This window comes from Camelina sativa, chromosome 3 (assembly GCF_030686135.1).
Source record: "Camelina sativa cultivar CO46 ecotype springtype chromosome 3, ASM3068613v1".
NCBI lineage: Eukaryota > Viridiplantae > Streptophyta > Magnoliopsida > Brassicales > Brassicaceae > Camelina > Camelina sativa.
Window position 1 is genome coordinate 9,574,328 of NC_141882.1, and position 15,428 is coordinate 9,589,755.

Sequence of the window (15,428 nt, forward strand, 5' to 3'; positions counted from 1 at the left end):
AATTCATTCAATGATTGAAATGAAAATTCTAAATTTCGGGGTTGTTTGAAAGATTCTTCATGACTGAAAGCGAAGTGAGTCATGATAGTCTTTTTCATTGATTTGAGTTGTTGTTTACAAAATGGTTCAATTATCACCTTCAACCACCCATAAATCCCGCCATTTTTCCAATAGGTGATAGTTAGCTTGGGAAGAAAGAAATCAGAAAAGTCAGCTGAAGATACCAGTAAGGTGAAGGTCAACGGACAAGCAGCGAAGCATTTGCGGATCAGAACCAAACACTTTGGGTGTCACAACAACTTGGGCATTCCAATGACATTGTCTGATTTTAATATTTAAGCAATATCATGTTGCACATTACCATAAATAAGAGTATTAAGGGCATGTACATCGGCAAACCTTGAAAATTTAGATACTATATTGATTTTATTAATATTTTAATACAAAACTTTTATTTAATTTAATTAATTATTTTTGTTTTTAAATGGAGCAATCAAATGGTGACAGACAAGCAAGCAAGGGTCTGAGAGTGTCTTACTTTATCTAATATTACCGATGTGCTTGCTCTAATAGTTTGCTTCAGACACTATTCAAGTTTGATCATCGGGAATGTAATGCTGCCTCTTTATGTCATCTCTCGATAACAAACAACAAAGAGGAAATCAGTGTAATGACGTAAACATGAAGATATACTTCCAAAGTCACAACTCACAAGTTGTCAAAGAGAAGTCTAATTCATCTGAAAAGATCATAGGCATCCACAATGGAGGGTTATAATTTTGGAGCTCTTATAATTTTTAATTACTATATTATGTACTTTTACTAGAATAAGAACTTTGTGATTCCTAATTAATTTTTTTCCTCTAACGGTGGGTTATAAATTTGAGTCTCTTAATTTGAAAATTTTCCCTTTTATCTTTGCATCTTTGGCACAATGGAGAATGTGAAGACTAGAGACAAAAGAAACAAAATATGGAACAGATCAATAAAGCAAACTGTTGAAACTCTAATCTTCTAGATTGATGTTAAAAACTTGACATAACTAATTCCATTCCTATGAGTTGACCTCTCAAACAAAAATGCAACAGAACTAATCCCAGAGCCAGTAGATGCTGGAACATCAAGCTAGTCTATTTTCACAAGAAGTCAACTTCTATCGTGGATGATTAACAAACCTTTGAGGGAGAGATGTCCAACATTCCTTGCATATATATCGCTGCCAAACTCTTAATATCCTTTGGTGCCTTTTTCCCAAACCGCTTATGCTGCATTGTTTCACCTATTCACATTAACAATCACATACGAGAGTTTTTAGGAAGAAAAAGCTAAAAGGCTAATTAATCAAAGACTCTACTTCGTAAGTGTCGTATCAAAATACATGAAGAAAGGATCAAGACTTTGAACCAAAAGGAGTTCGCTAACACTAAACAACCAGCATCTTGGCATGGTTATGAAATGAAAGGATCAGTTCTACAAAGCTAAACGATCCTTTCACACACATCTTGTGCATAGGATGAGATATTTCAGAGCCTAAATTAGAATCCAATCATAAGAAACAGCAGTATCCCAAGTTGTCCGGGTCATTATACACAAAGGAACAAGGTTACTTAAACTTACAACGACAGTCATTTTCTGAGCAAGAATCTTGGAAGATTCATAGAGAACCCTTCTTCCAGTTCCTGAACCACATGACTCGAAGGCAGTACCTTGGGAGATGCATCAGTATCACCATCACCGTCATAATGCATCAGTATCACCATCATCGTCAATATTCCAAATTAAGAAACCAAGAAGAAGCAAAATGCACAACTCCAGCTTATAAAAGACCAAAAATTCAACAAAATAGCACATGGAATCTAAATCAATTAGCAGAATCAGAGTAACCAATCTAGTCCTACTTCCAGATCCATGTACAGATACGATGATGATCATACAAAACGAGTAGAGAGAGAGAGAGAGAGAGAGAGAGAGAGAGTCCAAAGAAGACAAACCTACGCAATACCTGGAGGAAGATGATCAATGATTTTTTTATTAAACCATGCTTTCAATCTACCTTTCGATAAACCCATCACGATTCTACAAAATCTTCACCCAAAAAGTTCCCTAGATTCACAAATAAACGTTGATCAGAAAAGCTTTAGCGCGTCTCGCTCTCCTTAGGTGATTGTGATGGCGTCATACTCTTCTTGTGTTTCTCAATCTCCTCCGATTAGCCTCCGCCGATTCAATCTCCTTCGCATCTCATCCGACCCGAATCTCCTCTGATTCCATCTTCTTCCATGGTCAATTCGTCACTTCGATCGAGAGAGAGAAAAAAAAACGATTGACCATCAAAAAAAAAAATTTCTTCGTTACTCGGTTTGCCCAACAAAAACGTGACACGTACCGTCTCTTATTATCAAATCCACTATACTAAATAAGAGGTCCTCTTAATTTTTTTTTCTTTTCTTTTGATTTTTTTCTTTTTCTTCTGTTAAGTTAAATCCCTCCTTAAAACCTCCCGTTGGGGAAGGCCTAAACACTCTATCTCTTGCAACATTCTAAGTGGTTTGGTTCATGTGAAACAATAAACTGCATGGTATAAATTTGAAGAACTTTTTTGTAGAAGAACTTCAACACATCAAATATTTTTTTCTCAAGTCACGTATTTTAGTTCTTTTGCTTTTTTCCCCTTTTTTTATCAATACTTAACTAATTTTAATCAATGCCACAAAAATGTAGGCAATATTAGTTTGGTTAGTAGGTACAAAATCTACATCCACCTATGAAGTTTAAATAGGTGTCTATCAAAAAATTCCCTTACAAAAAAAATTGACATACGAAGTGAAAATATTTTATTCCATACCAACTTCTCTACCGGATAACATCAATTGAATGACTCCACAAGGAATTATGATTTCAAAATTTACGATTTCGCTGTTGTTCCCACATTCAATCGTAGTTGCTAATAGAATTGCTGGTTTAGTTCAAATGTAGTTAGACCGTTGATTATATAGTACGGTTCTCTCCGGTTTAGCTGAAAGTTTTTGATTTTGTTTGGTTTCTCAAGGATAGAGCTGCCGCCAAGAGAATCTCATTCCAGTTCCAATGCGTTTCATGGAAGCTTGAGAAAGCGTTGAGCAATCTTCCATATGATCTTTATGATATCTCTGACGAAGTATGAGAACAAGTTGAACTAGCGAGATCGCAGTTCAGGAGAGCAATGCAGAGATATGGTTCGTTGAATTCAAACAATTTCTCTAGTGTTTTATCTGAGCCATTGGAGAGAGATGGTTTCAGCAGTATTGTAAAGATCAAAGCTGAGGAAAAGCGTGAGAGTGTTTCAGAAACATTTCATTTTGCGGAGGAGAAGAAGCAAGATTCGCCTCCTCTAAGGAGAAGCTCTTCCATTTTATTGGCTTATTATCTATCCAAAGATGCTGATACTGATAGATTAGACAAAATGGTTACCAAGAACACTGATGAATCGAAGAAATCTGATAACTCACGATTTCGGTTGATTTCCTTTGTCATGTGTCTTTGGAGCTGATGAAGGATCCTGTTATTGTGGCTACAGGACAGGTATGAGTTTAAAATGTATAGCACATTTTTATGAATTTTGTTTTTACTGTCTGTTGCTTTGGGTGTTTGTTTAATTATGTCAATATATTGTTAAATATGATTTGTTGGATACTACTAATTCTATATGAATCGACCTTGTTTTGCTAGTTGTATGTATTTCTTCCATTTTGTAATAAAATTGGAAAGAATAATCATTCAAAAAATGTTTGGATATATATTTTCAAGTAGATTAATAGTAGTATATCTATGAAGGACTTGTGTAACGTGTGAATTGGTTACTCTTCTGATCAACGTTCATTAGAAGAGAAGCAACAATAAGCCCAACTATTCATAAAACGTCAAATATTGTACTTGCTTCGGTAGACAATCACATGTCCTAATTTCCCTATTTCACACATAAAAATGACTGGTTCCACATCTCCAGTGATATACAATCACTAAGGTAACAAAATGGTAAAAAACAGAAGCTCCAGTGCCACATCAATGGATCAAGGATGAAGGGAAACAAAATACCTGCAAATAGCCTTTCTGAACCTCTTTTTGTACTTTTCAGGTGGGATTACAGTTGGAGGTTCTCGTTCACCACCAAGTACACCTGAAGCTTTCACCGTAGACTCTACTTTTCCGCGGATTGTGTATTCTCTCAAATAGTCAACCATATCAACGACAAGCTCTTTGCGTTCCTCGTCCAGTCCGACTAGAAGTGAATAGTCCATCACATTAACCCTCTACACATCAGATTTAATGTTATTTCAACCTGACCAGTGTTAGTATAGTGTTATTTCCACATGACAATACGCATCTAAAAGAGGGTTTGTTTATTTACTTACCGATAAGAAGCAGGTATCATTCCAAATGGCCCTCAACATGCGTCTCTTGGCATTTTTTTCAACGAAGATGAAGTCTTCCTTCAGTAAGTTCGAGTCGAGCAGAACTTTGTTTCGTCCAGAGGTGTTTGAATTGAACCTTGACCGCTCTGATCCCTTCAGATCATACACTTTTGAGATATTTTTATTGTAAAAGAGATTTTTCATCACCATTTAGTAACGATTGGACTCTTTACAGCCTTTAACAGAGACCTGTGGAAAGAAAATGAGTCAATCATAGGCTATAGGGTCAAAAATTCCAAAGAAAAACACTCATGCAAACCACCACAGGAATCTCAGGACGCAGATATTCCTAGACATAAGAGGTTACACTTTTTTCGACTAGTAGAATGTCAGGACGCAGTGAAGCCAAGCGTTCCTTTATCATTCTCACACGAGCCTGTTCCTGTTCAAGACAAAAGAAAAAACACTGAATATCGTTCCACTAATTATTCAGAGACTTTTAGTCATGTCCATAGGTAACAGCAGAGAACTTACCTGTGGGAGTAAATCTTTAAAGAAACTTAGTTGGCAAGCTACGGTCTTATGTTTGACAGACTCAGCTAAAATCATTAACTTGGTTGTTTGCTGTTCAACATTCTTTTTTTTGTTGCTGATGTTCTTGCTACAGACGATTCCCTTAATGAAGCAACTGTAACCCAATAACAATATACTATTAACAATTTTATCAAAAAAGAGATTTGGAAGGGGGGTTTTAAGAAGTAGAGTACCTCTGATTTAGGTTTCCTGAGTTAATACACTTTACTTTCACGTAGGTTCTAGGATCCATGCTTCTGTAGCTAGTATCTGGCTTAATATACTTGGCAGCTTTCCATGCCAAACTAGTAATAATGTCCAGCCATTCCCTATTGTCTGATACTAATAACCCTGCAACAACAGATCGAAGCTGGTCCTTTGCCATAGCTTTAATAGGGTGAAGTCGAGCGTGTGAAAACTCGTTAGCAGAGTATTCTTCGTCTTCTTCTTCTTCACTAAAGTAGTCCACTTGGCGGTTCAACACTGGAAGATCCCACAGAGATTCGGTGTTCACAAAATCAAGTGATTGTGCCACAGAATTCTCATCCCTGCAATAACAGCACAGACGTAAAACACAAAGTTTTACCATGACTTTATTACGAAATAAATCTGCTTGAATAAGCCATAGATGAATCAACACACTCATCACTGCAATCACATCAGAGAAATAAAACAAAATTAAGCTTTGCCATGCTTTTACCATCTAAAATTAGCAACAAAAAGAATACACACCATCATCGATAACACACAAAGATTGACTCGAAATGCAAGAAAGCGGAACCTTGTTACGAAATTTTCTAACGAAATCGAAGTCGAACTGTACCTAGAAGCAAGATTTTCAACCCGAGTCGTGTCAGTTGCCAATGAAGAAGGCAAGTCGTAGCGCTTTCCTTCTGAATCCGCTCCGCGACAAGGTTTGCATAGCCTCTCGCATCTTTCTTCTTCCTTCTCACTATACACAGTATGAGAACGAGGGCACAAACCACAACACAATCGCTCACACTTTTGGCAACAGAACTCGATTGCATAATTGAGTAACTCTTTCTCACAAAGGTGGCACCTTTTGCAACTTGTTGACATCTTACGAAGTTATCTACCACCTATAGTCGATTCAAGAAACAATTCCGATGCCGTCGCTACTCAGCAACACAGAAAACGTTGATTGGAGGGAAAAGAAAACGCTGATCGGAGTAAAGAAGAAAGCTTTCACCTTTTCTCTCGAACTTGGAAGCAAAAGACGTAAGATGAAAGAAACTAAGAAACAGATTGTGAAAAAAAGATGAAAAACCGAAACAAGAGAGGAAAAGAGAAGTTTATATACAAACAAATTGGGCAAATTGAGAATCAGAAGACGAATTAGTAAGAAGAGAAAAGCGCACGTGGCTCGCATTTTGTTTCTCCTAATTTTACTAAAAACTCTTATTTGTTGAGTCGTCTTCCTCTTCTTTTCTTCTGTATCTGTTTGAGCTCTGAACTAGTTTTCGTCCTTCATGAGCACGAATTACCCAATTATTTTCTTTTTTTTTTTAATTAAAAAGAAAAAAAAAAAAAAAAAAAAAAAAAAACCTCGCTTAAGATTTCAAAAATTTAATAGATTTGTGTTTTAAAGAAAGATCAAAGTACGTATTTCATAGGCCCAATAATTTTTAGTTTTTAGGCCCAACTAAATTATAAAGGGCTTAGTCTATTGTTATGGCATAGCAAGGCCTCACAACTGTTATTCACACAATTAGGTATTTTGGTTTGTACATAAAACTCTATTTGTAACATGTTTTTTTGTTTCGGTTTTATTTACTGTATTTCGAATCTGGTCATTCATTCAGTTATGTTTATTTTTTCAATTCTCTGGAATTTTTTTTTATAGTTCTAACTAATGTGAGTATATCTATACTTGATGTATAAAGAATTAGATACTATAAGTTTTAGTAAAATACAGTTTATTCGGTTTAGTTGATTTGGCAAGAGTTTTAATCACGGTTCTGGTTTCAGTTTGTTTGTTTGTTTTCCTCTGTAGAGGCCTAGAGGGGAAGGAGAGACCGCAAAAAGGATATGCTTACTAACATTGCATAACCGCTTAATAACATACTTCCTTCGCATAATAACCATATAAGTGTTAATTATGCAAATAAGCAACATATACCCAATTATTATGCGAATAAGTGGGTATATGTTGCTTATTATGCAAATTTGCATAATTATTATTTAATAGTTCTACCCAATATGATTATGCAAATAAGCAACATATACCCACTTATTCGAATAATAAACTTTTTTTTAGACAAAAACAAATACTGCTTTTTCAAATACGAATATACAGATATTCTTGATTAGCAATTGCATTAAAACGACATCGTATCATCACGGGTTCTTACCAATTGGAGTCATAACTCTATACTAACATATTGAACAACTAAAACCAAATTCCATTGAAAAGCATACGATACGGCGCTTTAGGCAGTTAAACTCACTTGCCTATATACATAAACTTTCAGGATAAATCATTCAATAAAGCAAACCTAACTAACAGAAGTTAATAATCCTTACCAATAGTTCAATTTATTTTTCCTCTTAATAAATTTATCCCTTATAGTATTATTGGATCTCTCATCTCTATAAGACTGTTACTAATTGGATCTATATTCACTACAAAAATAAACTATATATACAGTCACTACAAAAAACCAAGCGCATTGTATCATTTAATTAGTATCACAAAATTAAGTGATAGTTTTATTTTAAATTAATTCTTAATTGTTGATATAAAAATTATATTTTAATATCAGTTATAATAATCATTCAATACTGTTATTGATCTGTATGACATCATTTTGTTATAACCGATGGAAATATAGATCATTTACATCACTTTCAAAATATTGAAACAAATATATAAATTTGTTCACTAACATCAATTAGAAAATAATACAGATGTTACATCATTTAGAAAATGAGGTTGATATGTATACTAATATATTAACGGAACTTATTAGGTTGTTAAAAATATGAGCTTTTTCAAAAATACCACTTTTTAATACTTTTTTAAAAAAATACTTGTTCATGTTGACTATTTTCAAAACTACCAATATTTATGTATAAAATGATCAAATTATCATTTTTTAGTGACATCAAAAATGTACAGTCACCAAAATTAAAGAAAAGTTCCCGCCAAAAATATGAAATCGGATTTTTCCGCCAAAAATTTCAAAATTTATATCTTAGAATAACTTTGTAAAGAACCTTGTAAAAGTGTTTACAAGGTTTTTATAAGATTTTAATAAGTTTTTATAAAGTTTTTATAAGACATTTGAAAAAATATATAAGTTTTTAAAAAGATTTTTATAAGGTTTTAATAAGGTTTTTTTATAAGATTTTTATAAGACATTTGCAAAAAAAATTATAAAGTTTTTAAAAGATTTTTTATAAGGTTCTAATAAGTTTTTTATAAGGATTTAAAATAACTTATGTTGCAGCATATACTCAAAAAAGGATTAAAAAATGGAGAAAACCATATAAATGTCTGTTGTGGATAAATATGCTTAGCTAGTTTCTTGAAGCCCAGTTGTAGGAGAATAGTATAGGTGATGAATGAAACTTCTTTTTTCTGTAAAATATCATGAAGCCAATAATTATGTGTATATGAGCTCAATTTTAGGAGAATAATTGTTTAATGAATCAGTTTGCGTAAAAAAAGTAGCTAAGGTACATTCTTGTTCTTGGTAAAAAGTAGCTTGTTTAATTGTCTAATGAATCAATTTTAGGAGAAGCGAAGCTACATTCTTGTTCTTGGTAAAAAGTAGCTGAACTATTCAGTTGCCGAATAAATAGGGATATATTTTGTTAGTTGCCGAATTATATTCTATAGGGCCGTGGATAAATACGAATATGTGATTTAGATTTTTTGTAACTTACGTTTGTATAAGAGAGGTTCGTATGTAAACACAATATATGTGATGAAAAAAAAAGAAGAAGGAGATCATGACATTGACCACAACCTTACTAGAGATCCCTGAGGAACTGTTGATCGAGATTCTAATCAGATTGCCGGCGAAGTCTCTGATGAGATTCAAGTGCGTCTCAAAGATCTGGCTCTCACTTATCACATCTCGGTACTTGACCAACCGGTTCCTTAAACCCTCACCACGAAGACGTTTTCTCTCGTATTTTATGGGTAGCGAGACACATGGCGAGTATGCGTTGCTCACGTCATCAAATCATGATCACTCGGACACATCTGCCTCTGTAGTCGACAAAGATCTGGCCATTCAGACACTAGGGGGAGGCCACTTGGTGAGCTCTGTTCGTGGCTTGTTGTGTTTGAAAAATGGGAGAAGAGTGAGGATTTGTAACCTCAACACAAGGCAAGTTGTGGAATTGCCCGTCTTAAAGGATGGGAATAATTTTGAAAAGGTGTTGTTCTTTTTTGGACACGATCCTGTTAATGATGAATACAAAGTTCTTAGCACGGTTTGGGACGTGACCTGCGAAGAAGAAAGAGTAATGAGATCCGAGCATCAGGTGTTGGTTCTTGGAGCTGGAGCTTCATGGAAAAAGGCTCAATGCCACATTCTTCATCGCCCTTTTCATTCTAGCTGTTATGGGGTTATCACCGTTAACGGTATTTTGTATTATAGAGCTTGGAATGATGAAAATAAATGTGTCGTTATGAGTTTTAACTTGACTTCTGAAGAGTTTAGTTTGATTGAATTACCCATCAATGCTTTCATCGTTTGGAAGGACTTGTCTGGCAGAAATATCATGAACTACAAAGGAAAAGTGTCTGTCTTTCGATCTTTGGATTTCTTTCGTGATGGTATTTTGGATGTTTGGGTTCTTGAAGATGCCGGAAAGAGTCAATGGTCGGACAGAAAGACTTTTGTTTTGCCTGATTTTCAGATGAAACCCCTCCTCTATGGAGATCGGTTAGCGATAACTGGCACTAGTCGCAGTGGTGAGCTTTGGTTGTCAAAGGTAAGTTACTCTCAGGATCGACCCCCACGTAAGTTCATTTATGATTTAGAGAGGAATGAGATAGCTCAAAGGATTGATACAAGGCCACTAGTTAGTTTATTCAAGAGGACGAGGTGTAATATAATTGTAACAATTTTTCCGGATGATATTGAGAGCATCATGTATTTGGAAACATAAATATAATTAATAAGTACGTTGTTTTCACAAACGATATAGTATCAAGTTGACGAGTTAACTGCACTTTTTGTATCTACTATACTTAAAGTTGAAGGATAGAGCTTCATCCTTGGAAGAGAAAGGTTAGGCTAATAGACAGTAGCCAATAATTATAGGCATGCACTCATCAATTTCCTCTCGATTTACGTTTTCCATGATATCTTGATATTGTAACTTTACAAGGAGCTTGTATCCAGGCAATGAAAATTGCAATACATAAATATGTTGGAATCATCAAAAATGTATAAGCAGAAAGGTCGGTATTTTGACATGGAAGGCTACATAATTTTTTACCTTCATGACGTTAGCCACCATCGAGCATCACGGTTACTGATGCTAAAAGTTGTGGCCATCTTCATTAGGCACATTAAGGCTGAACCGGCATCTAAATAATAATGCATTATTTTGTATGATTACTGAATTTTATAATTAATAATTTAGACCAATATGGACTCAGATTCTCCTTTTGCATGTTCTGTGGCCACCAAACCTTTTTCTTGGTTACATATTTTTAAAATAAAATTGTCGACGCTGTTAAAATTTTCTGTCTCAAATTATTCTTCAATCATACGAAAGCTTTTATCCTTTTTTTTTTCCTTCTCTTTAATACAAAATACCATAAGAGATAGTTTCCTGCTACCTTCTCATCTGTGTAAATTGATGAACAACTAAAGCAACGTTCCTTTTTAAAAAGCACTCACTTACGCATTAAGCAACTACACGCACTCGCGCATATATACGATTATACTCTCCTTTTTCATATACTGTATACGATTATATACCCCTTTAACTTTTTTATATATCAAAATTAAGCATTAATTTAACATATTTTTTTAAGATAAAACCATTTTAGTGCATCAAAATTAACGCTAAATCTAGGTAACAAAGATATACTAAGAAATTTGTATCTCAAAAACATTTTATGCTTTTGTTTTGGTATACGACGGTGGGATTTTAATCGCTAATTAATAATTCCGCAACTAAGGAAAACCAAAATAGGTCATGAGGGCTCCACCTCACATGAAAAAATACGATCACTTAGTGGACCGACGAATACTCCTTAACTAACCGTGTTCCTAATTTATCATTTGATTTCAGACTATAGTGTATATTTTATTCAATTATATATAATTGGGTTAAAAAAAGACTAGAAGCTACAGAAAATGATATATGCACAATGCACTATTTAATAAGTCTATGACTCCCATGCACTCACTTAGCTTACGTAACGAGAACGCATTCATCATCACCTCTCATTTTCACGTCTCCTCTTCAACTTTTCAACTCTTTTAATCTCAAAATCTCCATATATACAAAACTCTCCTTTTGTTATTTTCTCTCTTTGATCATTTACAACAAAAAAAACAACTCGCCGATCACAACATGCCGGAAAATTCTCACCGCCGGGGATCCGTCGTCATATTCACGGTGATGTTAATCACGTTGCTGACGTGTCCAACACTCATCAACGCTTCATCATCAGATGCTTCTTTAGAAGCAAGAAAGCTAGATGAGGTCGATCCCATCAAGTGTTCTCCAAGCTGCATCCAAAACCCTCCTCCGCCGTCTCCTCCACCACCGTCTCCGCCGCCACCTGCGTGTCCTCCTCCTCCGGCTCTTCCACCTCCTCCGCCGAAGAAAGTCAGTCCCAACTGCCCGCCTCCACCGCCGGCTAATTTCTTGTACATCACGGGTCCGCCGGGAAATCTTTACCCCGTGGATGAGCAGTTCGGAGCGACCGCCGGAAAAAGCTTTACGGTGGTGCTCTCCGGTTTGATCGCGCTTGGAATTATGGGGTTCTTGATTCTTTGAAATTAACATGATCGGAGAAGAAATATTTTAAGATCTGCGGTTGGTATGTTGTTGTCACATACTTTTTTTTTAATTAGTTGTTTAAAAAACGTTATTGATCGTTGGTTAATAATTTTTACTAGCTAGGATCATATATGTTTCATCATATTTTTCCTATATCCAAAATTTTCTAATGGTTTTTTTAAAACCAAATTAATAAGGTACGTAGACCAAAAATTATGTTCAGGGAAATATATATGTAAAGTCAAGAAATTTATTCTCTTAATGGGATATGTTCTCTGTTTAACTTGCATTGAATTGATTCTCGAAAGTAAAAAGTTTTCTTTGTGCGGAATAATTTTTATAGAAAAGCAAATTGTTCTTAATAAATGTAAAGATAGTTTTTTTCCGAAAGGGGGAAAAAGAGATACAAGAATATAAAGTTAAAAAGGCTAATTATTTTCGAAAATATTTTGTTCTTTCTAGCTTTTAAATGATATGAGCTGGGGGGGGGGGGAATTGTATATAAAGCTAATAAACTAGAGAGAATTGATGAGTTGATAAACTATTATAATCAGTAGTTAAGAGATGTTTAATTTGGACAAATTAATCTAATCTGATCCAAACTAATCTAGAATAACTCATTTTAAATAGAACCATAATTTACGTAGAAAGTAAATGGGTGATGCCGTGATGGAACTTCATATATATAATCATATTATACAAAAGCGACCTAAAATCTAAATTATTTTGAAAATAGAAATGTATACTTGGATGTGAACTAAAACTGAAAATTATAATAGTAATTTCTGTAAAGAATGAGGTGGAAAAAGACACCTGCCGATGTGAAAAAGTAAAAAGGACACGTGTGGATGCAAAGAGAGAGAGAGAGATGAAGATCAACTTGGGTTTCAACAAAAATAGGTCCCGCAAAGCCGACCTCAGACATGACATGTGAATCTGTTTTTGCCTAACGCTTATATTTTTCTACCAAATCTCCATCTCCTCCTCACCTACGTTTGTTAGTTTTTGTATCTTCTTCTTTTCTGTTCTTCAACGCTTTACTAATACATAACGCATCTTACTAATAGACGGTATAGACCTGATAAAATTGATATAATTTTAACCTAAAACCTAATACCAATCTTTTCATTTATCTTGCCTTTGAAAGCAAAATGAAAAGAAAATAACAAAAAAATATTAAATTTGCCTAACTAGTAGCTCATTTGTTTCTTCGGCTGCAATTGTTATGGACTTTATAATGTATGAGATAACTGTGCACTATATAATGTACAGTCACATTATGCTTTTCTTGTCTCAAAAAGGCAACAAAACACAAACTCATTTATATAACCTTGGTATACATTATACACATATCTGGCTAAATGGTTTTACTTCTACTTAAACGTCTGAGATCGTCATTATCACTAATTCGACTTATTTCGTCAAGTGGAAAGTCGCGAGTTTGGTAGCTAATAACTACCGCACTGTCTGTACATTTTTCCATTTTGCCCATTACTTTATTTTCCTATTTTCGGTCTTCAATATGGTACTCTTTCCCTTTCACATAAATATCATTTAAAATTAAAATATATTTTTCTTGTTGCAAATTGTCAATCTATGACTTTAGGTTTGAAACAAATAAGTTACTTTAGAACTTAATTATTTTTAACTTACAAGGGTTAGTTATCGATGCTATCTACTAGTACCTCGGGGAAAATGAAATAGCTAATGTACCTTTACAACCTTCAAGATCACTCAACGTCAAGCCCTTTACAGATATCCTCAAAATTTATAATCACATGTAACGTTTTCTTATAATTTGAGGTAGAAAAAAACATATATATTTAATTATTTATTAATGAGAGCATTTTACTTGAAGCATCAACAAGGCTTCTGGAAACAGATGTTAGAAACATATATATCCATCTTTCTGTGGGAAGCTTAAAATACTATACATCATCTATCGACCACTTTAAGCATCTATGACGAATTAGTTTCTTTAGAGGACATAATTAGGTAATTTTAGTGGTTGAAGTGTAGAATATTCATCTAAATTTTGTCGTTTAACAAAAGTGGCTTCTATTATTTTATAAAATGATTGCTGTATATTTCTCTCTTTTTATTAGCAAAGCATGCATGTTCGTCGAAACTATTATATGGGTCTATATAATTGACGAATAATCAACCGAAACATAGCCACATAGGTACAGTGTACAAAGAACGCCGAAAAGCCTATTTCTATCAGTATAATCAAACCAAGATCCAAGAAAATTACATTGCATATAGTGTTGTAAGATCTTCAACCAAAAAAAAAAGTGTTGTAAGATACGGTCAAATTTATCTAACCTTAATCAAGTACTTTACAAAATTAAAACATATGCTTAAGAAAGTCTAAACTAGTTCGATGTTAATTAATCCACAATTAACAGAAGACAAACGAAGATTAAGACGGACTAACATCGAATAGTAAGCGACAAGTTAATGCCAATAATTAAGGTGATTAAGGAAGAAGAATACTAAGCAAACCATTAACTCCAATAATTCACAAGACAAGTGTCTTCTGGCTAGAGTCCACACCTTCCAACTAAGCTTTTTCGAAAAAACTTATCTTTTAATTTACTTTCTTTATGTCATTCAAATAAAGAACAATTCTTTCATCAAGAAAGGTAAAACATAACAAAGAAATAAAACATGAACACAAACGATCATGGCCTTCCCCTCTTGAGCTTATTCTTCATCTTTTCTCTTCTTTACTTCCCTTACTTGACCATATCCGAGACGCCGTGTCCTTACCCTTGTTATCCAACGCCACCTATTGGTGGTGGCTCCTCCACACCCTCCATAACTCAACCACCACCAAATCCTCCTCCAGCCGTTAACTACCCTTCTCCAGCAGGGAATTTACCAAATTACTCTCCTCCGGCCGGGAATGTACCAAACTACCCTTCACCACCGTACGGTGGCGGAGACGGTAGTGGCAGCAGCATCTATGGTCCTCCACCGCCAGACGCTATCTTGCCGTACTTCCCTTACTACTTCAGAAAACCTCCTCACCAAACGGATCAAACGTCGTCCTCTTCACTCTTGGCGGTTCCAGGGAAATTGACGGTGAGGATCATAGCCGTGGTAACTCTTGAGTTGGTTGGAGTGCTCGGTAACATTTTGTTTATAACTTAGTTCGTATGTAATTCTTGTGGAAGTTTTTGGTATGTTTTGTGTAAGAAAATTATCCGTAGTACAATATTTCTTTTATTAGTACTCTTTCATACGGTAAGATATATCTAAATGCATTTTAAAAGTTACATTGTCGCGATCCTTGAATTAGGATAAGCACGAACAATTTCAATAACGTCAGTTCTCGTGGGTGACTTCATAGATAGTGGACAACAATATGGAGGTTAACGAGTGGACAAAAAGATTAATAATAGTATTGGATTCCCTCTTTTATTACGTGGAAACTCATGTAAGCAGAATATGAAAAGATAT

General features: G+C 34.6%; 3 protein-coding genes, 1 long non-coding RNA gene and 1 pseudogene across 9 annotated transcripts; 3 read left to right on the top strand and 2 right to left on the bottom strand.

Annotated features, from left to right (window-relative positions):
• Nucleotides 1-400: 400 nt before the first annotated feature.
• Nucleotides 401-2,556, bottom strand: LOC104776426 (uncharacterized). Of its 4 annotated transcripts, none has more exons than XR_015595419.1 (4): nucleotides 2,003-2,378; nucleotides 1,618-1,706; nucleotides 1,176-1,279; nucleotides 401-634 (listed from the first exon to the last, which is right to left on the bottom strand). It is a non-coding gene; the product is annotated as an uncharacterized LOC104776426 (long non-coding RNA). The 4 variants fall into 4 exon arrangements; XR_015595420.1 differs by having other exon boundaries at nucleotides 601-739; XR_015595422.1 differs by lacking the exon at nucleotides 401-634 and having other exon boundaries at nucleotides 896-1,279; nucleotides 2,003-2,103; nucleotides 2,182-2,556.
• Nucleotides 2,557-3,871: 1,315 nt separating this feature from the next.
• On the bottom strand, nucleotides 3,872-6,471 carry LOC104776427 (putative 1-phosphatidylinositol-3-phosphate 5-kinase FAB1C). 2 transcript variants are annotated; one of them, XM_087508775.1, is made up of 7 exons: nucleotides 6,175-6,428; nucleotides 5,788-6,064; nucleotides 5,159-5,512; nucleotides 4,926-5,079; nucleotides 4,759-4,833; nucleotides 4,392-4,640; nucleotides 3,872-4,289 (listed from the first exon to the last, which is right to left on the bottom strand). In XM_087508775.1, exons 2-6 carry the CDS (start codon nucleotides 6,042-6,044, stop codon nucleotides 4,602-4,604), a joined length of 879 nt encoding a protein of 292 aa, XP_087364901.1. In that variant the 5' UTR covers nucleotides 6,045-6,064; nucleotides 6,175-6,428; the 3' UTR covers nucleotides 3,872-4,289; nucleotides 4,392-4,601. The 2 variants fall into 2 exon arrangements, with proteins under 2 accessions (XP_087364901.1, XP_087364900.1); XM_087508774.1 differs by having other exon boundaries at nucleotides 5,788-6,471.
• Nucleotides 6,472-8,870: 2,399 nt separating this feature from the next.
• LOC104778829 (putative F-box protein At3g52320 pseudogene) lies at nucleotides 8,871-10,140 on the top strand (annotated as a pseudogene). The gene has a single exon (XR_015586800.1). The product of XR_015586800.1 is annotated as a putative F-box protein At3g52320 pseudogene (transcript).
• Nucleotides 10,141-11,328: 1,188 nt separating this feature from the next.
• LOC104776428 (uncharacterized) lies at nucleotides 11,329-12,252 on the top strand. The gene has a single exon (XM_010500504.3). It carries the CDS (start codon nucleotides 11,532-11,534, stop codon nucleotides 11,958-11,960), a length of 429 nt encoding a protein of 142 aa, XP_010498806.1. The 5' UTR covers nucleotides 11,329-11,531; the 3' UTR covers nucleotides 11,961-12,252.
• A 2,248-nt stretch (nucleotides 12,253-14,500) lies between these two features.
• LOC104776429 (uncharacterized) lies at nucleotides 14,501-15,240 on the top strand. Its single transcript, XM_010500505.3, has one exon. It carries the CDS (start codon nucleotides 14,634-14,636, stop codon nucleotides 15,117-15,119), a length of 486 nt encoding a protein of 161 aa, XP_010498807.1. The 5' UTR covers nucleotides 14,501-14,633; the 3' UTR covers nucleotides 15,120-15,240.
• Nucleotides 15,241-15,428: the final 188 nt, after the last annotated feature.

Bases quoted from the DNA above. Each gene is read 5' to 3' on its own strand.
- LOC104776429 (XM_010500505.3), top strand. From the start codon at position 14,634: ATGAACACAAACGATCATGGCCTTCCCCTCTTGAGCTTATTCTTCATC.
- LOC104776428 (XM_010500504.3), top strand. From the start codon at position 11,532: ATGCCGGAAAATTCTCACCGCCGGGGATCCGTCGTCATATTCACGGTG.
- LOC104776427 (XM_087508774.1), bottom strand. From the start codon at position 6,044: ATGTCAACAAGTTGCAAAAGGTGCCACCTTTGTGAGAAAGAGTTACTC. The intron at 5,513-5,787 runs GTACAGTTCGAC...CTGTTATTGCAG, and splicing joins GTTGAAAATCTTGCTTCTAG to GGATGAGAATTCTGTGGCAC. The intron at 4,834-4,925 runs GTAAGTTCTCTG...TGTCTTGAACAG, and splicing joins TTAAAGATTTACTCCCACAG to GAACAGGCTCGTGTGAGAAT.